At 43.9% G+C, this 27988-nt stretch overlaps 2 protein-coding genes across 2 annotated transcripts in view; both read right to left on the minus strand.

Moving 5' to 3' along the window:
• Positions 1-917: 917 nt before the first annotated feature.
• On the minus strand, positions 918-27849 carry LOC115659851 (aldehyde oxidase 2-like). The gene is given in 14 exon segments (XM_030580558.1): positions 918-1065; positions 8354-8521; positions 9871-10059; positions 14728-14793; positions 15964-16078; positions 16689-16741; positions 18371-18445; positions 19333-19461; positions 20483-20578; positions 21867-22094; positions 27148-27212; positions 27215-27247; positions 27250-27327; positions 27837-27849. Coding segments are annotated over 14 exon segments (1362 nt in total). The 3' UTR covers positions 918-1011.
• Positions 27839-27988, minus strand: part of LOC115659417 (aldehyde oxidase 1-like) — a 173056-nt gene continuing 172906 nt past the window's right edge. Inside the window, exon 56 of the mRNA XM_030579494.1 lies at positions 27839-27924. The gene's annotated coding sequence lies outside the window, so the exon portion shown is untranslated. The remainder of the gene's footprint in view (positions 27925-27988) is intronic.

Genomic DNA, 27988 nt, shown 5'->3' on the forward strand with positions numbered 1-27988 from the left:
CCGGTAGAGGGGGAGGTCGGGAGTAGCCTGGGGGCAGTTGACCCTAGTCTGGCTGCAGCTCACCCAGAGCCAATGTCAGTGTGTTGCGGCCAGGATCCCCACTGACACAGCAGCAGGCTGCCTGCTGCTGTTAGGGCCCCGGGCTGGGATGCAGAGGAGTGGGTGGGCCTGTGTCCCCCCTGCCACCCTACTCATGGGTGGCAGTCTCCCCCTTGCCCTGACACTCAGGCCCAGGAGCCTGGGCTTAATATACTGAACTGTTGCTCAGCCCCTGCCTGAGGGTCTGAGCCCGGAACTGTCATTTGTTGTGGCGTGTAGTGAGATGGCCTGGCTCCCAGCTGCTCCAGAGAGGCAGTGAACCCCAACAATGGACGTTTACATGCTATCACCTCATCTTCTTTAAAACCCATCCTTAAACTTACCTCTATCATGATGCCTACATACAAATCACTACCATCTGGCACTGGTTGGGCAAGTGGTGAGCTGACACCTTTTCTTTTATGATAAACTCAGTTCATTTTGTTGTGATTTTTCCCTCTCAACTCCACTTCTCCCCATCTGTGTGTCTGTATCATTCACCTGTTGAATCATGTCCGAGACCTGTAATGGGATTGGGATTCCTAGGTGCTACAGCAATCGACTCAATTAATAATTACAACAATGGGTGTAAGTATGTCATAAAGTGGATGCAGCAAGTGACAAAGAAGCATAGCTTGCAATTTGGGAGTAAATTCTGCTTTCTCTTACTCCAGTGTGTTATTACCTTGAAGGCCATGGGGTTACTCCGATTTACAGTGATGTAACAAACAGCAGAATTTGGTCCACAGTTTCTCCGAAATTAAGATCTTCTTTCTATCAGTACAGTGGAGCTGCAGTTAATAATATCTTGGTCCACAAATGTGTGAGAGAGTGGGTTTTAAATCAAATATTTTATTACTACATTTGGAGTGCTTTAAACCAACAGTGATGGAAACTGTCACATAATTATTTCATACTTTGGAAGATACAGTATTAGGCTATGTCAATGGCCCAAGGTTTATAGGTTCCAGGCTTATCTTTGGGAATCTAAAATGAAAAAAAAATGAAAAAATCATAGTTTTGTTAAGTTTGACATTATTAAACAAGAGATAAGTCACTGTAATTCAAACTCTGTGGTCCCAAAATGTTTTCTTTTTATCCATGTAAATGTCACTGTCTAGACTAATCCATACTTTCACACCTTGATTATAATAGATTGTAAAATCAACCATGACCTTAAGTAGCTTGTTGAAGATTTATAACCATAGTTAATGAAAATCAATCTCCAATAACACAGACAGCTCAGGCCTGCTCATGGATGAGCCTATAGGCCAAAGAGCCGAAGTCAGACAGAAAAATTGGCAGCAGAGTTTTCACTACATCATGTGACTGGGGGCGGCGAGGGGAGTAGAGACTGGTTGTCTGTGGAACTGTGGCTTATATTAAACCACAGAGGTCATGCAGGGGAATCGCACAGATCTAAGGGAATTCTTAGAGTGATGGGGTGGGCATCAGTGCAGAGTCTGACCTTCCATGGTTTAGTCTGATGGCTGCCCTGGGAACTGTTCTGTCTTGGTTTCCTTTTTTATGCTTAGCCCCAACCTCCCCTGTGGAAAGTCTGAAGGTGTGGAATGAGAGTTAATGTTCACCAGCAATAACTTACTGGGGGAAAGCCCTGCAGGGTCCTAGCATGACGGGGCCACAAAAATCAGCTTTCTCTCATCAACACCATTTCCCGCCCCCACACTTATGCTTCCCCCTGAAGCCACATAAGATAAACTAAGCTGAATTTTCATGCAGGGTTTAGATGGGTATGGTAGGAGATTCATTATCTTGTGTTGCCTTAAGTCCCTTGCCTCTGATATCAAAAGGAGTGGGATTTCCACTGCTTTATCCCCATCAGAAGGAAATCTCAGAGGAGAAAATATGGCCCACAGACTTGGTGTCTCTGGCCAAAACAAGTTGAATTGTATGTGCTAAAGGGATTGCTCTTAAATGGTAGACATGACTGAAATTCCTGCACAAACAGCACGGGTGAAGGCTGGTCTGTCAACCTTCAATGACCCTGTCTTTTCCTTTGTGACTCAATCCCTCCCCACTGCAATGGCAGTGCTGGTGCCATTTTAATTTTTGCAGATCTTTTCTGAAGGTAAGTTTGAGGCTGCAGGAAGTAGGTCTGGGCATTAGCAAATGGGAATTAAATTAATCAGGCTAATACTGTGTCCTGGGTAGACTGCCAGCCTTGAAGGACACTACTGAATACCCTATTAACACCAGGGAACTGAGACTTCTGTAAAGAGGCTGAGAAAGGACTGGAGCTGTGTGGCAGGAGGGTGGGTGAGAAGCCCTCCTAGAAAAGAACCAAGGACCCTTCCTGTTCTTTGGTTCCACTGCCATGAAGTTTATAGGATCAGGGTATATAGATATAGAATTGCATTCACATTTTTGCAGGGAGCATATCTGCAAGTAAAAGAAATTAACAAAAATTTGCCTGTAAAAATGTCCTTATCCTTGGTGACATTTATTTTCCAAGTCAATGGATTTTTCTCACACTGCCTAGTTATTACTGTGTGCAGCAACTGTATCTAAAAAACCTCCCAAGACTGTCCATCCCTCGTTGTCACCTACTGCCCTATAATGGAATCCATACAAGGTATCATCAAACAATTACAATCCATCCTGCATGGGGACCACATTCTCAGATAAATCTTTCTTGAACGCCTTCTTCTGGCCTTCAAACAAAGACGATACCCCGTCATCCTGCACCTCGGAAGTAAACGGGAAGTGGATTTACTTTCATGAAAACTGCATCACAACTAGTCTTGATGGAGGACAGCGCACAAGGCTTTGAGTGAGCTAAACTTCATTGGACAGGAGATTAACCTAATAGTTTAGTCCCTAGAAAGCATGTTATGATTGTGCTTTATATGTAATCTTTCATTTCCATTATCCTTACTCACTAGCTCTTGAATCTCTGGTAATAAACATACTTGTTTTCACTATCAATACATCTAAATGCTGTGATCCTGAGCGGAGTCATTCAAGCTGGTGCGTACACTGTTCCTCTGTGGCCAGCAGCCTAGGTATTTCTGTGGGTTTCAGTGGAGAAGAGGCTAGACACTACAAGGAAACACTTCAAAGGAGCTTGGGGATTTGGGTACACCTATTGTTAACCTGCAAAGCAAAGCAAGGGCTGTAATAGTCCAGAGGAGAGCGTTTGGGTGACTAACAGGCTAGTGCTGTCAGGGAGCTGACACCCAGCTGTGCACAAGCAAGTCTCACCTACATTGGCAGCACGGGGTTAACAAGAATTGTCACAGCCTCTAGCCTCTAGGCATCATTGTAGAATAAGTAATAATAATAACCTAAGTAATTCATAGATTCCAAGGCCAGAAGAGACCATTGTGATCATCTAGTCTGACCTCCTATATAGCCATAGAGCTCCCCCCAAATAATTCATGGAGCATCTTTTGGAAAAACATTCAATCTTGATTTAAAAATATGCAGTGATGGAGAATCTACCATGATCCTTGGTAAATTGTTGCAATGGTTAATTGCTCGCACTGTTAAAACTGTATACCTTATTTCCAGTCTGAATTTGTCTAGCTTCATCTACCAGCCATTGCATCGTGTTATGCTTTTCTCTGCTAGACTGAAAAGCCCAGTATCAAATATTTGTTCCCCATGTAGGTATTTACAGTCTGTAATCAAGTCATTCCTTAACCATCTCTTTGTCAAGCTAAGTAAATTGAGTTCCTTGAGTCTATCCCTAAGTCTATCCCTAAGTCATGTTTTCTTATCCTTTAATCATTCTTGTGGCTCTTCTCTGAACCCTCTCCAATTTATCAACATTCTTCTTGAATTGTGGGCACCAGAACTGGACAGAGTATTCCAGCAGTGGTTGCACCGGTGCCAAATACAGAGGTATAATAATCTCTCTGCCCCTACTTAACATTCCCCAATTTGTCCATTCAAGAATTGCATTAGCCCTTTTGGTCAGAGGGTTGCACTGGGAGCTGATGTTCATCTGATTATCCACCACGTCTCCCAAATATTTCTCAGTTACTGCTTTCTAGGATAAAATCCACCATTCTATAAGTATGGCTTACATTTAACATTGTGCAAGGAAATAAGCAGAGGTGGAATTAATTCCCCTAACTTGCAGGCAGCCGAAGGCGTTGCAAGGATGCCCCACCAGGACTGTTATTTTCAGATGCTGCCCCTCTGTGCCCCTGGATCAAACAGTCTGGGCCACTGGATTCACTGTGTCTGCCTGCCCACAGCAGCTTCTTCATACTGACATTTTTGGCCAGCCTCCTGCCCCCAGCTGGGAGCTTCAGTGGCACAGAGGACTTTGGACTGTTTCTCCATGCCTACTGTAGTTCATCCTGAGTGAAGAGGGCATGGCTCCTTGTTTCATCATGCAACGTGCTCTTGTGTAAGTCCCTATCCCCCTCTTTTCCACTGGAAGCACAGTAGTGAAACTGGTATGTTTTTCCAAGGGTTTGAAAGTTGGAAGCAAAAAGGGTCAGGTTGTGCTATCATCCACAGAATGGCCAAGCAGAATTTCTGCATGGCCCTGTGCTCAGCAGCTGTGCTGGCAATGTGTTCCTGGTGTTTCACAATGGCCCTCGCTCTGTGGCTCACCAGTGCACTCATCATCATCGCCTTTTTCTAACACCAAGATTGGATAGGGCAGAGGTTGTGAGCAGATTCCATCTGTGTCTGGTTTGATCTGCCCTTTAAGCCTGCTGGGGAATTGTCTGGATAGTTTTCTCTACTGTTATAGTGCCACCAAAACCAGCTTGGTTCAGAACATGCTAAGCAGGCAGAGAGACTCCTCAGTTGACACTGACAAGTTATGACTGCAAACACATACTCCACAAGACCCTGATTTAAGGGGAAAGCTTTAAATAAAGGCATTTATCATAGTCTGGATTGATGGCTCCCAAGCAACAAAACGGAGCCAGTTTTCCCATCCCAGGAAAGGGTGATTAATTTAAAGATTTGCTTTACTGTTTGGATACAGGTTTTGGCTAGGATGGTGGCTAAGCCTTTGCCATTTATGTAGTTGGTGTCCATGCTTTACTCCATTTCTTTTCCTGCAGGCTATAAATGGACACACATTCTCGGCAAGCAAGGCCAGATGTATCAGGGCCAGGTCATCCCTCTACGTTTAGAGCACAGAGGGCGATTAATGCAGCAGAAAAACCTGCAAAAATGGCCCAAATCTGTCAGGTGGGGGCACAATGCGGCATCATGCACCTCTCCCTCCAACCATACAGAAGCCTTTCTGTGTGAACCCTGGGAACTTTGCACTTTTGGGGTTTGGGAGTGGAATAGGAGGGCAAGGAGTGGGGGCATATTGAGTCATGCCACATAATCCTCCAGCAAAGCCACAGAAATTAATGCTGTCCTACTGTGACAGAATACATCCTTCAATTCCCTTCCACCCCACATAGAAAGCTTGGGAGAACAAAGGAGACATATAACATGATCTAGGCTCTGATGAATTAAAGTCGGGAATGAATTTTACAGTTGAGGACTCTCACCAAAGAAACCCTGCTTCTAGTCTCTTATACAATCCAGAATGTGATAATCACCAGTGATAAAAAAGGCCAGAGTATCAGCCAGAGAATGAGATGATCTGAGAGAACCAGGCCCTAGAGCTTTACAGTTTAAAGCCAACACCTTAAGGTCCATACAGATATTATTTGGAAGCCACTGTAAATATAGATACTTGTATAGGAACAAATTCATTACTTGTGTAATGCTATAGAAGTAAATGAAATGACACAAGGGACTTCCTGGTCTACACTACACATTTAAACCAAATTTAGCAGCGTTAAACCAAATTAACCCTGCACCCGTCTACACAATGAAGCCCTTTATATCGACATAAAGGGCTCTTTAAACCGATTTCTGTACTCCTCCCCGACGAGGGGAGTAGCGCTGAAATCGGTATTGCCATGTCAGATTAGGGTTAGTGTGGCCGGAATTCGATGGTATTGGCCTCCGAGCTTTATCCCACACTGCACCATTGTGACCGCTCTGGAAAGCAATCTGAACTCAGATGCACTGGCCAGGTAGACAGGAAAAGCTCCGCTAACTTTTGAATTTCATTTCCTGTTTGCCCAGCGTGGAGCTCTGATCAGCACGAGTGGCGATACAGTCCCAAATCCAAAAGGAGCTCCAGCATGGACTGTACGGGAGATACTGGATCTGATCACTGTATGGGGAGACAAATCTGTTCTATCTGAGCTCCGTTACAGAAGACGAAATGACAAAGCATTTGAAAAAAATCTCCAGGCTATGATAGACAGAGACCACAGCACAGTGCTGCGTGAAAAGCGTAACGGAAAGCCAAAGAATCAAATGAACGCTCATGGAGGGAGGGAGCGGGTACTGAGGACTCCAGCTATCCCACAGTCCCTGCAGTCTCCAAAAAGCATTTTCATTCTTGGCTGAGCTCCCAATGCCTGAAGGGTCAAAAACATTTTCCCAGGTGTTTCAGGGTATATGTTGTCAATTTACACCCTTCCCCCCTGAAAGAAAAGGGAAAAAAATCGTTTCTCGCCTTTTTTCAATGTCACCCTATGTCTACTGCATGCTGCTGGTAGACGGGGTGCTGCAGCGCTGAACACCAGCATCCCCTTCCCAGTGGCAGACGGTGCAAAATGACTGGTATCCATCGGCATCATCAGCCCATGAGTGCTCCTGGCTGGCCTCGGTGAGGTTGGCCAGGGGTGCCTGGGTAAAAATGGGAATGATTCCCTGTCATTCTCGGCAGACAGTACAAAACACTTGGTAACCATCCTAATCGTAGCAGCTGGAGGCTGAGCTCCATGAGCCATCCCCCCTTTCATGTCTAAAGAAAAGATTCTGTACTCCCTGGACTATCATAGCAGCAGGAGGCTGCGCTCCTCTCCCCCGCACCCTTTAATGTCCTGCCTGGACTATCATAGCAGCTGGAGGCTGCCTCCCCCCCATTTTATCTCACTAAAAAGTCAGTGTTTCTTATTCCTGCATTCTTTATTACTTCATCACATAAATGGGGGGACACTGCCACATAGCCCAGGAGGTTGTGGAGGAGGGAAGCAACAGGTGGGGTTGTTGCAGGGGCACCCCCTAGAATGGCATGCAGCTCATCATTTCTGCGGGATCTCTGGGGCTCTGACTCGGAGCAGCTGTGCTTTCTGGTTCTCTAGTACACTTGCCCCATATTCTAGGCAGGACTGACTCTATTTTTAGACAAAACATAAAGAAGGGAATGACCCGGGAAGTCATTCCCATTTTTGTCCATGCGCCTCCGGCCGACCTCAGTGAGGCCAGCTGGAAGCACCCATGACAGCAGCAGACGGTACAAAAGGATTGATGACAGTCATCACCAATTTCTAATTGCAAACGGCGCAAAATGACTGATAACCATCATCTCATCGCCAATTTACAATGGCAGACCGTGCAATAGGGATGGTAACCGTCTCTGATACCTTGCAAAGGCAAATGAATGCTGCTGTGTAGCACTGCAGTACCACGTCTATCAGCAGCATCCAGTACACATACGGTGACAGTGACAAAAGGCAAAACAGGCTCCATTGTTGCCATGCTATGGCGTCTGCCAGGGCAATCCAGGGAAAAAGGACGTGAAATGATTGTCTGCCGTTGCTTTCACGAAGGAAGGATTGAGTGACAACATTTACCCAGAATCACCTGTGACACTGTTTTGGCCCCATCGTGCATTGGGATCTCAACCCAGAATTCCAATGGGCGGGGGAGACTGCGGGAACTATGGGATAGCTATAGGATAGCTACCCACAGTGCAACGCTCTGGAAATCGACGCTAGCCTCGGTACATGGACGCACACCGCTGAATTAATGTGCTTAGTGTGGCCGCGTGCACGTGACTTTATACAAACTAGTTTCTGTAAAATCGGAATAATTCCGTAGTGTAAACATACCCAAAGTCAGCCCATAATTTGTAAAGTATTTTTGGGTTCTTCTGGAGGGAAGGTGCTATATAAATTCAAGTCATTATCAGTGAGGAAATTGAACAGATTGGTAGGTTCAGAGCCTGATTCAGCCAACCCCTCAGTTTATGATTTCTCATCTCTAGCTGTCAGCATATCCTGCACTGGCAAAAAAAAAAAAATAGAATGAAGTATAGTAAACTAAATAGAATGCAGGCTCCAGTGAGTGTAATGCAGTACGTAAAAAAGATGCAGCTCAATGACGAATTTGTGTGAATACAGAATACTTCAAAATCAAGACATGACGTAAGGAAGAGGAGGAGACTAACCCAGTAATGTTTCCAAAGAATTAATTAAAAAACCATTACCATCTCAGTAAAGTTATCGGCACAGGCCATTCGAATCCGCTCAATCGTCAGAGGGCTGTTCAGGGTGAAGGTCCCAGTTAATCCTCTTTCCTTCCGCACAGCAGCCACTGCATCCCAGATAGCAAAGAACACAGAACATCCCAGGAACAGCCCTGCCTCGCCTATTCCCTGGCAGGGAACAAAGGCAGACACATAGGTTTGCTTTAGAAACTGATTGACAACAGGGGCCCAGATCCTTAGCTGGTACAAATTGAGATAGCTCCATTGAAACTACATCGATTTACACAAGCTGAAGATCTGTCCAATTCATGTCAATGGTGCTAGGCCTGCTAAAGAGCTGGCTCAGACACTACGTTTTATATCAACACAGCTGGACACAATAAATCTCCTCAGGGCTCTGAGTACTCCAAGACATAGAAGAGTTGAGGACAAGGATTTGCTTCATATTTTTTTAAAAATTCATAGCACATCTCCACTCTAAGCAAAGGTTCGCTCTGACTTGGATTGCATTTGTTACACTGCAAAGCAATGAAAGCAATGAAACAATTCAGAACTTTCAGTATAAATACACCTCCAATCTATCCAAATTCCTTTTAAGTGGATTTCATTGTATATGATGAAACAGAACTAGGTAGCCTTCCTTTCTCTATTCCAGTTCCTGAATGGATAAAGTTTGCATTGTTTAATCTCTCCAAAGAACTGTGATGGTTTCTGGCTCTAGTATCATCTCCACTAGAAAATGTCTATTTGCTCTAAGCTATTAAAAATATTTATCCCTAGTAGGCATCCAAAGTGAACTTTCTCCTGGAAATTCCCATGTCTCAGATGCAGTTCCTCCAGATACTAGGTTAGGGCACTGGACATCTGCATCTCTTACCAGCACAAGGCCTACTTAAACTCTATTCTGAGGTTGTAATTGGTGCATAAACCTTGGGTTGGCTCTACACAGGGGTGAATTTATCCTTACAGCACAAGATGGAAAGGATATGAAGGAAGTTCCTTGTGGATAAGACAATGGAAGATCTATATTCTGTTTTTTCCTGTGAGACACTGGGCAAGCCTCTTAACCTCTCTTTGCCTCACTTCCCCATCAGTAAAATGGAGATAATTCTTCCTTTCTACCACCCTTTGTTTATTGTAACCTCTTTCAGGGCAGGCTCTGTCTCTTATTATGTGTGTGTGCCAGATGCTGTACATACTCGAGTTTCAGCCTCAGATGAGGTTTTCTAAGTACTACCATAATTTTACAAATACATAATAAGAAGAGAGACAAAAAAAATCAAAATAAATTAATGCATGAAAATTACCCTTTTTCTCACAGCAGGTGAACTTATAAAGGTCCTTCTGGTTCTAAAGGTATTACTGGTGCCTGTGATGTTCCCCATTTTAAGTACAGGGAACATTTCTGAAACCTGTAATATTGCAACAGCTGGAAAGCACTTTTAAAATACCACACATGCACTTTGGTAACATGTAAGACTTGCTATGACTTTATACAGCACAGTTGGCTTGTTTACCTTGGCGGAGTAGATGGCAATTGGGTTTCGGGAGTTTGGCAGCAAGTAAACCCTGAACTGTTCAGGTATGTCACAGACAGCAGGGATTTTATACGTATCTGGACCCAGAGTGTACTGCTCTCCTTCTGGGGAGAACTTTATTTCTTCCATTGTATAAAGTCCAACTCCTTGAACAAAGGCACCTTCAATCTGAGGAAAAAATGTACACAATTTCTATTTTCATTCACATTAAAAGATAAAAATGTGAATACAACTAAACTTTTAGATCTACAACATTAACTGGCTCTTTTCCTTCCATGGCAACTGGGCCAAAGACAAATGCTAAACTCAGATTAGTTATTAATGGTTCCCAATCCTGCTGGAAAGGTATAACAAGTGGGGTTCCACAGGGGTCTGTTTTGGGACTGGCTCTGTTCAGTATCTTCATCAACTACTTAGATACTGGCATAGAAAGTATGCTTATTAAGTCTGCAGATGATACCAAACTGGGAGAGACTGCAACTGCTTTGGAGGATAGAGTCATAATTCAAAATGATCTGGACAAATTGGAGGAATGGTCTGAGGTAAACAGGATGAAGTTTAATAAAGACAAATGCAAAGTGCTCCACTTAGGAAGGAACAATCAATTTCACACATACAGAATGGGAAAAGACTGTCTAGGATGGAGTACGGCAGAAAGGAATCTAGGGGTTATAGTGGACCACAAGCTAAATATGAGTAAACAGTGTAATGTTATTGCAAAAAAAGCAAACGTGATTTTGGGATGTATTAACAGGTGTGTTGTGAGCAAGACACGAGAAGTCATTCTTCCACTCTACTGTGTGCTGCTTAGGCCTCAACTGGAATATTGTGTCCAGTTCTGGGCACCACATTTCAAGAAAGATGTGGAGAATTTGGAGAGGGTCCAGAGAAGAGCAACAAGAATGATTAAAGGTCTAGAGAACATGACCTATGAAGGAAGGCTGAAAGAATTGGGTTTGTTTAGTTTGGAAAAGAGAAGACTGAGAGGGGACATGATAGCAGTTGTCTAAAAGAGTGTCATAAGGAGGAGGGAGAAAACTTGTTCATTTTAGCCTCTAAGGATAGAACAAGAAGCAATGGGCTTAAACTGCAGCAAGGAAAGTTTAGGTTGGACATTAGGAAATACTTCCTAATTGTCAGGGTGATTAAACACTGGAATAAACTGCCTAGAGAGGTTGCAGAATCTCCATCTCTGGAGATATTTAAGAGTAGGTTAGATAAATGTCTATCAGGGATAGTCTAGACAGTATTTGGTCCTGCCATGAGGGCAGGGGACTGGACTCGATGACCTCTCGAGGTCCCTTCCAGCCCTACAATCTATGAATCTATATGAGACCAAGTTGTACTCACACAAATATTCCCACTGGGTCAAATTCTACTTTCCTTTACCCCAGTGTAAATCCAGAATGAAGTCAGTGATGTCCGTAGAGTTATTTTAGATTTACATTGGTGTAACCAAGAGCAGAATCTGGCCTACTGATTTCAATGGCTGTACTGACAGGACCAAGAATTTGCCCAAGAATTGTAATATAAATAATTAATTCAATCTAACACACATTGAAAAAGGAATTGTGGAGGACAATTGACCTTTCTTCCTAGAAAAGTTGTCAGACACTTTTATTTGACAGCTTTACCTCTTTTAATCTGAGTGGCTAGCCAAAAATTAGGGGTCTTGTAAATTGTTCCATCATATTTGGGGTCGGGAAGGAATTTTCCTCCAGGGAAGATTGGCAGAGGCCCTGGAGGTTTTTTCCTTTCCTCTGCAGCGTGGGGCATGGGTCACTTGCTGGAGGATTCTCTGCACCTTGAGGTCTTTAAACCATAATTTGAGGACTTCAATAACTCAGACATAGGTTAGGGGTTTGTTACAGGAGTGGGTGGGTGAGATTCTGTAGCCTGCATTGTGCAGGAGGTCAGACTAGATCAGTGGTTCCCAAACTAGGGTTTGTGAAACGTTACAGGGGGTTCTTGGGGGGGGGGATTCCCTAATGGTGGACAGAGCTGTCCCTGGGAACCCTGGACAGCACAGGGCCAGCAGTCCGTAGCCCCTGGACTTCCAAGAGCTAAGCAGATCAAAGCAAGCATATTTGTCACACTGAGGTTTAAACTTCATGACTCCTTAAAAGAAATGGAAAGGGAGGTGGATATTTTGCTGTTTTTAAAATTAAATAGGCAGCTACTGTTGTTTTTAAAATTATTATGAAGAACAAGTTTAAGCTTTGTTGTAATGTGCGTTGTTTACCTGCACTGCTCAAGACCTCAATGCTTATGAAGGAGGAATGATTTGAGCTGGCTTCTTAAATACCTTCATGCTTTAAATTAAATTAATGGAGATATCCTATCTCCTAAAACTGGAAGGGACCTCAAAAGGTCATCAAGTCCAGCCCCCTCAGGGCCGGTGCAACCATTTACACGACATAGGCAGTCGCCTAGGGAGCTAGGATTTGGGGGGCAGGTTTCTTCAGCAGTGACTGTGACGGCTGGATCTTCGGCTGCCCCAGTCGCTGCCGGCATTTAGGTGGAGGGAGCTGGGGCACGGGGTGGGCAGCCTGCAGCAAGTAAGGGAACTCCCCACCCCTGCCCGCCCACCCCGAACACACCATGGCTGCTTCACTTCTCCCGCCTCCCAGGCTTGTGGCGCCAATCAGCTTAGGCGCCGCAAGCCTGGGAGGCGGGAGAAGTGAAGCAGCGATGGTGTGCTCGGGGAGGAGGTGGGGCAGGGAGGGTGCTGCAGAGCAGAGGGTGGGGAGCTGCCGCGGGGGAGGGGGGCATGCCTCAGGGGGGAGGAGGGGGAGCTGCCGCGGCAGGGGGCCTCAGGGCGGAGGACAGGGGAGGGCACAAGGTGGAAGTTTTGCCTAGGGCATGAAACATCCTTGCACCGGCCCTGAACCCCCTGCCTTCACTAGCAGGACCAAGTACTGATTTTGCTCCAGATCCCTAAGTGGCCCCCTCAAGGACTGAACTCACAACCCTGGGTTTAGCAGACCAATGCTCAAACCACTGAACTATTCCCTCTCCCCTTGATGAAACATAGGAGCCTTGAGGATATAAAATAGAGAACAGAAGCCGCATGGTTTGTCCTTTTTCCTCCCCTACCCATGCTGAAGGCAATGAGAATGCTGGAGCTGAGGAGATTGATCCCAAGGCTAACAGTGAAAGCCTGCATATGAAAGACTGTAACCAATGTGCAGTATCTAGTGGGGTGAGAAAAACTGCTTAGTCAAGATATTGCCCCATCTAATAGGGTTGAGAATTTAGACTGTGTCTAAAAGACTTATCTTTTATTTTCCTTTGGTAACTACTGACTTATCATTTATGATCACTTAAAAACCATTTTTTGTAATCAATAAACTTAGTCTAATGTTTATCCTTACCAGTGAGTTTGACTGAAGTGTTTGGTAAATCTGCTCAGGTTACAAAGGCTGGTGTATGTCCACTTTCCATTGATGAAGTGGTGAACCAATTAGTAAACCTGCATTGCTCAAGAAAAGGTCTTGACTCTTGAGCAGTGCAAGATGGTATATTCCGGTGGTACAAGGCTGGGAGCTGGAGGGGAATTAGGCTGGTGCCTCTCTCTCTGTGATTCATGAGAAGCTCTGGGAACAATCATGCAATCTGGCTGTATGTAGGTCTCCACATGCGGTTGTACTGAATGGTAAAAGCATCTGGAGGGGTTTGTTGCTTGTCTCCAGTAAGGCATTGTGAGAGACTTCTCATTGAGGTGGTTTTATAATGTAGGCATAGCAGGATAGTTAAATTGGCAGGAGGAGCACTGCAGTGTGTACACTGCCACAGCTGAGTCAACGTAAGCTGCCTTATGTTGACTTAACTGTGTAAAATAGACATGGCCTTAGTTTCCCAGATCTGAAGAAGAGCTCTGTCTAAGCTCAAAAGCTTGTCTCCCTCATCAACAGAAGCTGGTCTAATAAGAGCTATTACCTGACCCCCTTGTCTCTCTATGAAAGATTCTTGGCATTGAGTGGAAAGTCATCATCACCAATGAAGAGATCTGAGAAATCACCAACAAGCAGCTCATTTCCACCAGAATCAGAAGGAAGCGCTGGACATATTTGGGCCGTATACACTAGATGCCAACACACAGACTCCCACACTAACTGTCAAGTGGAAACCAACTGGTGTGAGGAGATGAGGGTTTCGAAAAGAAACTTTAAGAAGAAAGTCAATCTCAACACCACCGAGCAAATGGAAGTAGCAGCAAATGACAGAGAGGAATGGAAGAGACTGATTTCCCTGCTGTGTGCCAACATTGGCATGGAAAGGATGTTAAAAACAAACTAACAACCACCCACTCACCCTCATAATGAAAAATCATTTTTCTGATTTTTATTACCACTACCAGAAAACTTGTTGCCAAATCTTGGTCCCATTGAAGTCAAACTGTATTGCAATTGACTTAAATGGGACCAGGATTTGGCCTTCAGGAATTATTTTTGCTTTCTGTGTAGGATGAGGTGAAGATGAAGACTAGACAACAAGACGGATTAGTGACCTAATCCTGTGATATGCTGAGTGCTTTCTGCAAGGGCTCAGTTCCCAGTGAAGTCTACAGGACCTGCAGTCACTCACCACCCTTCAGAAAATGTTCAGCATGTTGCAGTAGCAGGCCACTTAACTTGTTATCATTAACACGTGCAACAAAAAGCAAATATTGCCTAATTCCAAGTCCAATCCAACACCTATTAGAGTCAATGGATAACCTCCTCTTGACTTCAGTGGATGCTGGAATGGCTCCCTTAATGGAAAGTATTTTGGTGCAAGAAAATGCTATCACTAACATCTACAGCCAAGCGTGCATATGGAAGTATTGGTACATACCTGTCCTATATCTACAGCTGGATTTATGCTGAAACAAGCATCCATGACAATGTCTGTTCTGATGTTCTGTTAAACAAATATAAACTGTTATGGGTACATACTTTACAAGCAATAAAAATAGCAGGTTTTAAAGAATGCATACACCATGCCATAAAATAATATTCCATGGTGACAGCAAAGTATTGCAGATTTATTCTGAAGCACAGAAGCAAGCTTCAAAGGCCCTAGACTGACAAGGGATTAATCTGTTTGAAGTGGTTTTGGTGAACACTCATGAGCATATGGCAACTGAAACACAACATTAGCACCCTAGGCTGAGTTAAGGAGCAGGGGGAACATTAGCCCCAGAATGAATTTGTTGCTTGCTCTCTTGGTAGAAGCCCAAGGTTTGGATTGTGGTTAGCTAGTGCCTGTGTTAGGTTGTGAGTCTAGAAGTGCTGCAAGGGGCATTGTGCCTGAAGAAGGAAACCAGACAAGTGGCCACTATGCTATACTTGAAGAAGGTATCGTGTCTGCTCCCACTGCACTGCTAACTGGTGGGAGAAGGTGTCTGGACATGAGTAGCACAAGGTGTGGGGGAGGAATAGCCCCATCCATGGTGCCAGACACTTCCAATGAGTTGTGAGAGGCATGGTAGTTGCCGCTCCTGAATGTGCTTCCCTCAGTATCACTGGAGCCATTCTGGCTGTCTCCATATTACACAAAACCAATGCCCTTGGGAACTGCTCTTTGTCTGGTGCCCCTCTATATTGTCCCCTTTATGTGGCAATGCCTTAGATTGCTTCAATAAAACCATGTGCAATAGGGGATCATTACTAATTAACTGGGCATATATTGTCGCACAATTGGCCCTTGTGGGCAGGTTCAGTCTATCAAGTCTCACTTAAAAGCCACAAAAGAAGGTGGTTTATTAATTTATTTATTATATTATATTATATTATATTATATTATATTATATTATATTATATACTAAACTGTTCTTTATCATCTTCTGTTCTATTGGACTTTCTCATCCTTAGTCTCATTAGTTAGCACCAGACCTTCTTTCTAGAATGTTAACAAACGAGACTGAGAATGACAGTGCCATTTAGAGTTATCTTGACACTGTCCTGAGAACATGCAATGAATGCCATTTCTCCCTTCTCAGCAAAAAAAGCAAGAGGAAAAATTACATCAGTGTAGCTCTGGAGGGAGATATAGGAATCTAACCAATGTGTACATAAAGGCACCATTTACCTTGTGATCTCCTGTCAGACAGTCAATCTCCACTTCAGAACAAGCAGCTCCGAAAACAAAATATGGGAAAGCCTGGCCTTCCCCAGTGTCCCAGTTCATATTTACCATATAGCCTCTGGTGGGAGTAAGAGCATCCTTCAGACTGAGTGAGCAATGGCATTTGATCACCACCACCACCACCACCCTCTCAGTTGCAGAGCAGATTATCATGGAAATTATGTGACAAGACCAGGTTAATATCCTGCTCCAAGCCAGCTGTTTTCACAGGCTGTGGTGAAGAAGGCCTCAGTGTTGCAGCACTGCTGTGTTTCTGCTGCACACAAGGAGACAGAGAGCCAGAAGGTGGCCCAGACTCCTAGGTATCATGGAGCACAACTCAAGTAGGTTTTCTGTGTCCCATCATGGTGGGAGGCTGTGCAGAAAATTACACGGTCCCATCTTCCAAACACCTAGCACAGAGCGGGAGATGCAGCAGTGGCCAGTGAGCATGGCCTGGGGAGGAGACTTATCTTTCCCTGGCCCCTGCCATCGCCCAACATGCAGCCTGTTTATGTGAACTTGTGCTAGGTGCAGGATTTGGCCTTCAATAGAGAAGGAAACGGGGAGAGTGAAAGGATTGGAGAGGCTGAGAGGGGAGACTTTTATCCTCATTTGACAAACCCCCAAGGTCCACATCGATGATCCTTGATGCTAGTAATTTCAGAAAGACTAACAGCATTCCTTACCTGAAGTAGCCAGTAGCTGAAAGACTCACACTTTGATCATAAGCTTCAGTAATCTGCAATAGGTACATTTAGTGTTAAAGGTGAATAGAAATTTAAGTAAAGAAATACAAAATATTTTTTAAAAAGAAAAGTAACAGTGGGGAGCACTAGGATACAGAATGGGACAGCAGAAATCCAAACAACAGAGAATGGAAGTTACTGCAGTAAGCACGATTTAAATCAGTTTCACTGCATCTGCATTAGGGGGTTGTGCTAGTGTAACATTTTAAATAAGTTCATTTCTAACACAGACCAGACCTAGTGACTTGCCGGTGGTGACAGAGGGAGTCAGCACCAGAGCCGTGATGAGAATTTAGAACTGTTCATTCTCAGTTCTCACCCTACTAGACCATGCTACTCTCACTCGGACTTTAATTAATCAGAAAATGTTTATGCACATTGATACAAATCCATAACCCTACTAACTTCAGTGGAGTGGTTAGTTAATGAATTAAAATCAGAATAAATCAGAATAAGTAATCTGATACACTCTATTTCAAACCAGTAAGGGAAGGTGAAGGAACAACCCTCCCCCAAAGTATGTATGATGAGCATTCTTTAACCTGTTAGCTCCACAGGGCAGGGAGTGTCTCTTTTCTAGATTTGTACAGCACCCAGCACAATGGGACCCTAATGCTGATGGGGGACTTTAGGCACTGCCATACTAGAAATATTTTCCGCTACTAATAATTTAGAAGCCTGAACAATTGTGCAGAACCAATTGCATCTTAGTTTAAAGAGAAGTGAGTTTTTATTAGGTATTTGTGTCCTAGAGGGCAGATGCTCAGGCACTTGCCAAGAAGATGAAGTAGGTGTAGTTAAAGCTGCATGGAGAGGCAGGTGAAAAAGCATTAGAAGGAAAGCTTTGGCGAAGAACAGCCTGAAGTCTATGCCAATGGTGCAGTAGTGATGTGCTGGGAAATGCTGCAAGAAGAGGAAGGAGAAAGCTGATCTTGGTGTAATGGACACTAACAAGGTAGATGCATCCATAGCAGTGAGCAGCAGTGATGGAGAGATGAAGTGGTATCCAGTGCAGGCCTAACTAGCCAAACCTATTCCAGGGGAGACGTACTTTGGATTGTAGCCCTCTGGTGAGGACTTCATTCTGCAATGGACATAATGATGATGACATGGTCTGGAGATTTTGGGAATGGTCATTATATGTCAGTACATCCATTAATAAATGTTTTGTCATCACTAAATAGAACAGCATGATTTTCACAAGGTTATATGTAGGAATGCAGTCACAGCTACCACCATCCCCATCCAAATACTGCTGCATGGCCTTCCATTCCAGGACTGATTTCTGATGAATACTGCACAGCTGATGCATCTATGCTGCTATATACATAGACAACACTCCTCAGCTCCTATCCCAGTCCTATATAATGCCAGGTTAATCCTGGCCCCTTGTCTGGATACATAGGAGAGGACGGCACAAGGGCACCCCATGCAAGAGCCAGGGACTATTTCAGGAGTTTGCCGGTCATATCAGATGGGAGCAGGCTGCACAATCCATCCTGAGGCACGATCCCTCCTGAGCTCCCCACGCTGCTCCCTACTCAGGGATGTTGCTAGATGCTGTAGTATAGCCCACAATTTATCAGCCCACATTTTATAGTCATGTACAAAGCAGCACTGACCCAGTCCTCCCATTTCCCTTCAGGGTTTTTATTAATGATGGGCTCCAGGCGTTTCCGAAGAATCTGACAAGCATTCTGGAGAGGAGAGAGGTGGGAAACAATGAAGAGAGAAAAGAAGATGAATTCAACAACAGCAGCAGCAACAACATCTGCTTTGAAATTTCAAAACACTATGGCCTTTAATATGGCAGTGATACCCTGCCAGGTAACTCTCCAGTCCGCTTTTACCCACTCTTGCTCCATGCTGCCTTCAACCAAAGGCTGTCCAAGGTGAGTTTGATTTGTGTCAGAGAGTCATTCTGAGGACCATCATTCCATTACCCTCATGAACATCTAAACCCCTCTTCTGTGTTCTGCTAGTTGGCCAGCCACAAAAGCAGTGCTTATCAATGAGCAGCACTGGTGTCTGTCCTGGTGAAACTAACCCATTTGCACACCCATGTTTAACTGAAGCCATCACCAAGTAGAAGACAAAGAGCCTGACTCTGATCTCCTACTGATTTTTACACCAATATAATTTCACTAGCTTTGGTCAATGTACAATAGTGCCAGCAGGAGCAGGCCCAAAGTACATAAAAAAGTAAAGGTGTTTCATTCTGACAGTAATCATTTCACCAGATGCACATGAAATACATCCTGGACTCTGTTATCAGCTTATGTTTAAGTATCCATGGTGATACAAGGACCAGTCGATTCCTCTGACTAAATCCTGTGCAAGCATCTTTAGATCTGATACAGGAAAGCAGAGAGGAAAAAGTTGTGAGCTAGCACTAGTTCAGTAATTTGCCCTGCCTTAAACTGCTCATGTGACAAACAAGCAAGAGAGACTCAGGCAAGGGTACTGATGTGCTTTATTAGTGGTGCTCAGAAACTACAATGATGAATAATGTGCAAACATTCAGAGCAATATGCATTATTTGAAAGAAGCAATAAAAATAGTAATAATTCATAAAAAATGTAACCTGGACTGCTTTTCCATTGACGTCTGAGCCAATCGATCCTGCTGTGACTATTGCATTAGGCACAGTTATCGTGCTTGTTTCACAAAAGTGTACATATGACAGTGGTACCTTCAGTTCACGGCTGGCAATCTGTAAGTAAAGTAAACAAAACGATATCCAATTCCACTGAGAATAAATAGCATTGACTCAAGAAAAAGAGCACTAGCATTGCTATGTCTACACAAGATCAGGCTTGATAGGGGATGGCTAGTGTTACTTTGACAATGCCAATCACTGAAATCTTATTCAACTGCTGTTTTTTTTTTACAAATCTACCCTGATGACATACATATAATTGACTTAGTAAGAGGTGGAGACAGCTGGGAACAGTTAAATTATACTATTCTTCTATATCCTACATTTTCCTACCTTTTTCTTGGAGAAGGTGGTGGATATAGGGTGGGTTGGAGCGTTTTTTATCTCAGATCTTTTCCCAGATGAGCTGTTCTCTCTAAGTTGACTTTTGTTGCATATGGAATATTTTGGGCCAGATCTTAAATATAATGATTAGCTCTTTCTCTATTGGATTTGAACTCTCACCCTTCTTTCTGCCTAACCAAATCATTTGAAATTATTAGGTAAGTTTATATGCCCAATTTACAATGTGACACTGCATTGTCATAGATATACCTCATCAGCATACCTAATTTCAGTCCCAAAGTTACCTACTTTCTACCTACGTTTGGTGTCTCCACACTTTTATGGTTTACAGGTATTTATACCAGAAGTGCAGAATCTTGGTGCTGAGGTTATAGAGATAGCTATTTATATTGAAGGAATTAACCCCACATCATTTTAATTTCCTGCATGAATAATTTGTGTCTCCCCCTTGTTTTGGTCCTTGTCATCTACTGTGTTGTACATTTGGTGCCAAAATACCTTTGTGGATCTGGGCATTAGTCTCTGAACTTATGCCTTCCTGAAGTTTGGCTTTACCCATAATTCAAAAGCAGTAACGCAACATAAACCTCAACCTGAGCCTCTATCCTGACCTTGGCTGTTGTAGGGTTTCCCTGCAGAACCACTGAGTGCCATTCACCTTCTTTACTGATACAATCACATATCTTTCTCGTATTTTCATCTTCATTCAAATGGTTAATTCCTGTCTAACCTGCAACATCTTGGTGTGAATTCCTTGTCCCAGTTCAATTCCACCATGAGTCACCAGCACAGACCCATCTGTATAGATATGGACCAGAGCTGCAGCCTAAGAAAAATGACAGAAAATTGTTTAATTAATTAAGACTGATGCTAACATCATAGCCCTTTTTAACAAGGGGATGTACCAACAAGTGCAGGAATGGAGTCAGATTTCACTCCATGAGGGCACGGCAATCAGGGTGTTGTTAAGAGGGTGAGAGAGTCCTCCAGCTGTCTGATAACAGCAAGTTTCTTGCAGTTAGCAATTGAGGATGAGGAGCCATTTAGCGAAGTAGTTTATTGGAAACTGGAATTCTGCAAGGACTGCAATCATTCATTTCAACAATTATTTTTTTATTTTTTTAACAGGTTTTTTTAATCATTGTGAAACTGGACGACTGAGCCTACTCATCATCTCACTTCTGTTGTGAAGAATTTTTAGCACTGAACTCCATCTCCCCCTCCATTCCCAATCAAAAGAGAAGGAAGCAGTGTTTGATGTTGTGCTGCTGGTCCTTGAGGAAGGTAGGCTAAAATTCAACCCGTGCAGAAAGTCAGCACAAGACCAAGGAACTATTTAAGTCCTATTTAAGCCTTATTTTGAGACTTCAGGTGAAACTTAATGATGTCTAATCTTGTACTGATACTCTGCACAAGGATGAATTTCCCCATTTGTGTATGTAACTCACAGCCTCAATGTTCTTTTACTGTAGCCATTGTGGGGTGAATTATCTGCAACTCTCTCAGAGCTCTCTACCTGCAAACTTGCCAACTTGTGACACAAGCAGCTGAAATGAGTGAAATGTGAAACACCTGGATTTTGTTGTGCATTGCACTGTAACTTATAGATTAGAATATTTTGGGGTTGTTTAAGAAGATCAAACCTATTGTGAAGGATATTTTGTGACCATGTAATTTACATAAAGCAAAACTGCAAAAAATCAGACTCTTACATCACTTGCAACTATAAGGAACCCCACAAAGATCATCAGCAGGGTTTGAACGTTCAGATTCCCAGCACAAGCCTCTACGGTTTCGGCTAAAGAAGCAGTTGTTATGCTTATTGTGGGCAAGCCACCAGAAGCAGCAAGATACACATTTTGCTAGTGAGTTAGACAATTATTTGCTAGACAGCAGTAGAATGCTGGAATCAGGAATCCACAGATCTACTCCTGGCTATGGGAGGAGAGTGTTGTTAAGTGGTTATAGCAGTGGTTAGCGAGAGGACAGCAAGCTACATAGAGCTGGCACATTCCTTCCAAAAGGAATTGGTGATTAGACTTGGGTCTATCTTACTAGATACTTTAAGAAAGCTGGAGCTCTTACGTCTTTAAGGGAGCACTTCCAAAGCTTACCTGATGGTACTGTGTAGCATTAAATCCAACTGAAAACTTCATAGGAATAATGGCAATCCCTTTCTTCTTCCAGTAATTTTGCTTGTTAAATTCTTCTACAGCTGTTTTCCTGCTGTAGTATTCAGACTTCTCCATACATTCTTTCCAGCATTTCACCAGGTTTGTTGCATCGAGCTCTTCTTTGAAGGGAGTTAGATTAACTTCTTTGTACATGTTTATCTCCCTGATCTGAAAAAGAAGGTGAATAAGCGGATACAAAATATTTATGTAGTGCCAAAAGCGTACTCAGTACTTTACAAATATTTAATGACACATTTCCTGTCCTAAAGAACTGGTAATCAAAGTGCCTGATTCTGTCAGCTTTACTCACACCAAGTAGTACTTATGTACCGGAGTAGTCTCAGTGGGAGTACTCAGATGTGTAAGTACTACTCAGTGTAAGTAAGGCTTGCAGTATCAGGCCACACACAGGACAAAAGCTCAGGGAGGATGAGAGGATTATTAATGATGAGAGAAAAGGAAGACAGGCTGCTTGAAGAGGGGAGTTGAAGGAAGAAAGAGAAGTCTCATGGCAGAGAAATAGATCGTCATAAGTGTAGGATGCAGCTTTATAGGAATCACAAATCTGAGAGCAGGAAAAGGAAGCAAAGGGTGGAGCAAGGCCTGAGAGCTGGGAAGGGCATAGGCAGTGGGATAGGGAAATTAGAGTAGAAACATAGGGTAGGGTAAGGTTGTGTGGGCCTTGTAGGTGAGGCCAAAAAGCTTGCAAGGGATGTGGTAAAGTACAGAAAGTCAATGGGGGGAAGAAGTGGGGAGAAGAGAGGGTTACTCACCTTCGAGATGTGTGTCCCTACAGATGCTCCACTTCAGGTGTCGGTGTGTCCCGGTGCTGCTGACTGGAGATTTTCGGTAGCAGTGTTCAGTCAGGATGCACGTGTGCAGTAGCCGTCTTGCAGTGCTGTTGGAGTCTCATCTAGCGTTCACGTGGCCTGCCCCCTTCCAGTTCCTTCTCTACTATAGAGTGCTTGTATCAAACGCCAAAGTAGAGGGGAGGAGGGTGGGTAGTGCAGCACTCACAGGGGGACACATCTTGAAGAACCTCCGTTACTGCACAAGGTGAGTAACCCTCTCTTCTTCAAGTGCTGTACCTGTGGGTGCTCCATTTCAGGTGATTGTAGAGCAGTGTCCACAATAATTGGGGGGACTTTGGAATTGTATGCATAGTGGAGGAGAGGACCATTACATCCAGTATAGCATTAGCTTGTCAGTCTAGCGTAATTGTGTAGTGGTTAATGAAAGTATGTTCTGAGGCCCATGTAGCAGCTCTCTGTAGATCTCTGAGATGGGTACATTGTTCAGAAAATCTATGGATGCTGCCATGGATCGGGTAGAATGGGATCTGATCCCCATTGGTGGCTCTTTCTTATCTGTTTGATAACATAAGCAGATGCAGCCCAAGATCCACTTAGATAGTCTCTGCGTAGATATAGCAAAGCCCTTGGATCATGTTCTCGAGACGAAGAGTCTCGGGGATTTGTGGAAAGATTTAGTTCTATCCAGGTAAAATGCTATTGCTCGTCGACCATCTAGAATGTTTAACATGGTCTCCTGTGTTCTTCTGTGTGGTTTGAGATTGAATGTGGGGAGATGAATAGGTCGGTTGATATGGAAAGGTGAAGCTATTTTTGGGAAGAATTTGGAGTGAGGTTGCAATGTGATCTGGTCTTTAAAGAAGACAGTATAAGGTGTTCTTATGGCTAATCCACCAATCTCACTCACTCATCTAGCAACCAAGGGTGCCACCTTCTTTGAGAGGTGCTGCAAGGAGCAAGTGGCCAGCGGTTCAAAGGGTGGCCTAGTAAGGCCTTTGAGAAGTAGGTTTAGGTCCCAAGTGGGCATGGGTTGGCGTACTTCTGGGTAGAGATTCTGTATGCCAGTGAGAAACCGTTTGGTGGTCAGGTATGCAAACACCGAGAATCCATCCATTTTATCATGGAAAGTGGTGATCACTGCAAGATATACTTTATAGAGCTCGTGGATAGTCCTGAGTTTTTTAGCTCTAAGAGGTATTCTAGCACTAGTGGCAGTGATATAGTGTTTGGAGTGATTTGTTTGTTCTGACTCCAGATGGACAATCTTTTCCATTTTTAAAGGTAAGTATTGTGTGTGGATGTACGTCTGCTGTTTAATAACATGTTTGACTTGTTCTGAACAGGTTAATTCGTGTTGTTGGAACCATGAAGGAGCCACACTTTCAGATGGAGTTTCTCCAGGTTTCGATGGAGGATCTGACTTTTGGCTTATGAGAGGAGATTTGGTCTCAATGGGAGAGTTCATGGAGTGCAAACTGTCATGTACCAGGTCTGTCTGGGCCACGCTGGGGCTATCAGTATGATTTTGGCATTATCGTTCTGTATTTTGTGCAGGACACTGGGGATTAGTGGGATTAGTGGAAATGCATATAGGAGCGCTGTGTCCCATGTGAGGAAAAAAGCATCCCCTGAGGATTGAGGTCCTAATCTAGCTCTTGAACAGAATAATGGACATTTGTGATTCTGAGATGTAATGAATAGGTCGATGGTGGGAAAGCCCCATCCTTGAAATATTTTATAGGACTATGGGATTCATTTCCCATTCGTGTTCCTGTGAGAACCATCTGCTTAGAGCATCTGCTGTGGTATTTTGACATCTAGGAAGGTAGGAGGCTGAGATGTCGATGTAGTGATGAATACACCAGTTCTATAGTTTATGGCCTCGGTACATAGGCGTGGGATCGTGCTCCCCCTTGTCAGTTGATGTAGAACATATGTCTATCATCACCCATACAATCTTGTTCTTTATGAGTGGAAGGAAATGAAGGCAGGCTCCGTACCCTCTGAGTTCCAATAAGTTGATGTGAAAATCTGTCTCCGCTAGTGACCATCTGCCTTGGATTGTGTGATGATCGAGGTGTGCACCCCAACCTATCAAGGAGGCATCTCTTGTGATCATAACTGAGGGTGATTCTTGATAAAAGGGGATTCCTGAGCATAGATTCTCCTCTTTTGCTCACCTCTGAAGGGATTTTAGTACCTCGAGAGCAGGGGTGCTGGAACAATTTTTATAGGCAGGGTGCTGAGAGGCACTGAACCGAACTGTAAATCTTAAGACCTAAGTTTGCCTCTGGATGGCGATGAGGTTCTGGCATAGTGGGCTCTATATGCTGCCCACGTGTCCCATGGTGGCCACAGCATGGGAAATGCCATGGAGAGACAAATCCATGGTTGTCCATACCAGGGATGTGTGGACTGTCTATGATGACTTTTGACTCTCAATATTCCTCCAATTGGCCTATATTGAATAGGAGACGAGTGTTGTGGGGAGAAGTCCCCTTCATCTTGGTCCTTATCCTCACTGTTGCTTGGTACCAATGGTGCCGTGGGAAAAGTGGCTGCATGGTGATGCTTCGTGGGGGAGATCTATTGGTGCCGAGAAGTGGTGATTGGGTCACCGAAGATACTGATATTCCTTCTGTGTAGGAATTGCCTGCAGTGCCCATGGAGGCAGTGCCAAGGCTATTGTAGGAGCTGAATAGTGCGCCGCCACTTTGTGGGCTCACCTTTGTCAGTGCCGGGGCACCCATCGAGGTGATATCATGGTGCCCAACCAGATGAGGCGGTGCTGACGGAGGAGGCAGGTCTTGACTCCGTTATTGGTACTTTGGGGCTCAGTGGTACGGCCTGTGCCAGAGGTGCCAGGTGAATTGTAAGAGCTGACTCGAGAGACTGGTTGGAACCGAAGGTAATGACCTAGCAGGGGACCGTTTCTTTTTGTGCAGTTTCCTCTGCAGAGAGGTTGATACTCACTTCCTCTTTTCTTTAGAGGACTCAGCTGTGCTTTTCGTCGGTTCTGAACTGGTTGGAGAGCCATTAGATAGGGACTTTTGGTGGCCCATGTCAGGGCTCAGTTGTAGCAATTTCTCCATTAGGATCATCTTGAGGCAGAGGTCCCTGTCATGCCAGGCTCTCGTCTTCAGGTTGTTACAGTCAACACACTTTTGGGGTATGAGTGATTCACCAAGACATCTCACACAGAGCGAGTGTCGATCAGATCTTGGTATCTCTTCTCAGCAGGAGCTGCATCTTTTAAAGCCTGAGGACCCAGGCATGTCTCAGAGAGTTCTCCAAAAGGAGCAGGGAGTGGGAGATACAAATATAATTTTTTTTTAACAAGTTAACTACTGACTATGCTAAGAACTATAACTAACTTATCTAAAAGTATCTAATATCTCTTTTTTCTATCTGCAGGGGAAGAAGCTGCCACATTGCCCTGAGCTCTGTCTACAGCTGAGGATGGTTGAAAAGGAACTGAAAGGGCCATGTGCATGCTAGATGAGACTCCAATGCTGCCACGAGACGGCTACTGTGCACGCATGTCACAACTAAGCAGTGATACCAAAAATCTCTGATCAATGGTGCTGGGACGCACCAACACCTGAAGTGGAGCACCCACAGGGACAACACTTGAAGAAGAAGGCAACATTGTTGGAGTCCTGGGAAAGGAAAATTACATTCGCAGACATACTTTCCACAGACTAGAGGCAGGGTGCAGGCCAGACAGAAGGAGGGCATGCTAATCAAGGCAAGAGGTGACCAGGGCATGGACAATGACTTTAGTAGTGGGTACCAGGAGGAAAGGGTAGTTATTGGTGATATCAAAGAAAGAGAAGGAAAGGAAATTAGTGAGAATCTAGATATGAGGGGACAAGTTAAGAGAAGAGTCAGTTTGATACTAAGATTACAGGACCAGGTGACTGGAGTTGTTGGTGAAGACAAAGAACAGAGATTGGGAAGGAGGGTTAGTAGGAATGATGAAAAGTCCAGCTGGAGTTACAGGCAACAGCCAGATGTTCAGGAGGGGATGTAAGATAGGCAACGAGAGACACCTGATGGGATGGAGAGGGCAGAGACTCTATTATAGTGATTGGAGCTGACCACAGCTGGTTGAGACTTCAAATTGAAGAAATAAACTTCCATCGACGAATTCTGTCACTGTATAGTGTATTACTCCATGAACAGTCCCACTGATGTAAATAAATAGTAATAGTATTTATTGATTAATACTATTTAGCAAGAGTAAAGGTGGCAGGATCTGGCACAATATGAACGACTTCGATAGAAAGAGCTTGTGAAGCTCTAGCTCCCCATACTTTTGCCATAAGAGTTTTGCCTTTGACTTGGGAGCAGGCGTAGGAGCAGACCCCTGTTGTGTCTCATTTTACTTGTTAAACTCCGTTCATTACCTTCTCTTGTGGCAAGCCAGTTTGGGTTGCCACTGTCGTTATCCAGGATTCTGTAACAAACCCGATTGTGGAAAGCCAAATCCTCGGAACGCTGTGTTGATGGCAAATTAGTCTTGCAGGCACGTCCGCGGATTCGGAGGTTAGGGATCTTGTAAGCATTATCCGTTTTAGCACAACATACTCAATTACCTGTAGTAGGAGAGATTATCTCTGTTAAAGTGGTTTCTTTGCCTTTGAAATTATAGTGAAACCTGTGTTAGGAAACCACACAAGGAACTGACACAATTTGGTTGCTTAAAGGTGGAGCAGAGTTATATTCAGGGGGCCTGATTATTCTGCTGCTGCTTACAGTAAATCAAGAGTAACTCTCTTGAAGTCAGTGGAATGACATTAGTGTAAAACTAGTGTGACTGAGGTAAGAATCAGCCCAGACTGTAAGGTGGTTTAAGCAGCTAGGAAGTTATATAACAGGCATAATCAAAAATTTGTACTTCCTATGTTCTTTAAACTTGATAGGAGACAGAGGCCTTGGTGGGCTCCTGAAACAAAAATCCATGCCGCAGATGCATTTCTGCTGCCATCAGAAAGTCATACTTAACAAAATTAGACTCTTACCATAATATAGTCTGTTCAGAACATTTGCTTCTGTTTTGTGGCCAGTGAAGTTACCATCAGATTATAAGACTTACCATTCAGAGTCATCTAGAGTACATCCAGCATTAATGTAGGGCTCAATAATCTGCAGCTGTGATTTCTACCATCATTTGTAAATCCTACCTGTAACATTGTAACCAACACATTAGAGGTCTTTTCAGTCATTGAGGACAACTTGCTCTTTGTA

This window comes from Gopherus evgoodei, chromosome 11, assembly GCF_007399415.2.
Source record: "Gopherus evgoodei ecotype Sinaloan lineage chromosome 11, rGopEvg1_v1.p, whole genome shotgun sequence".
NCBI lineage: Eukaryota > Metazoa > Chordata > Testudines > Testudinidae > Gopherus > Gopherus evgoodei.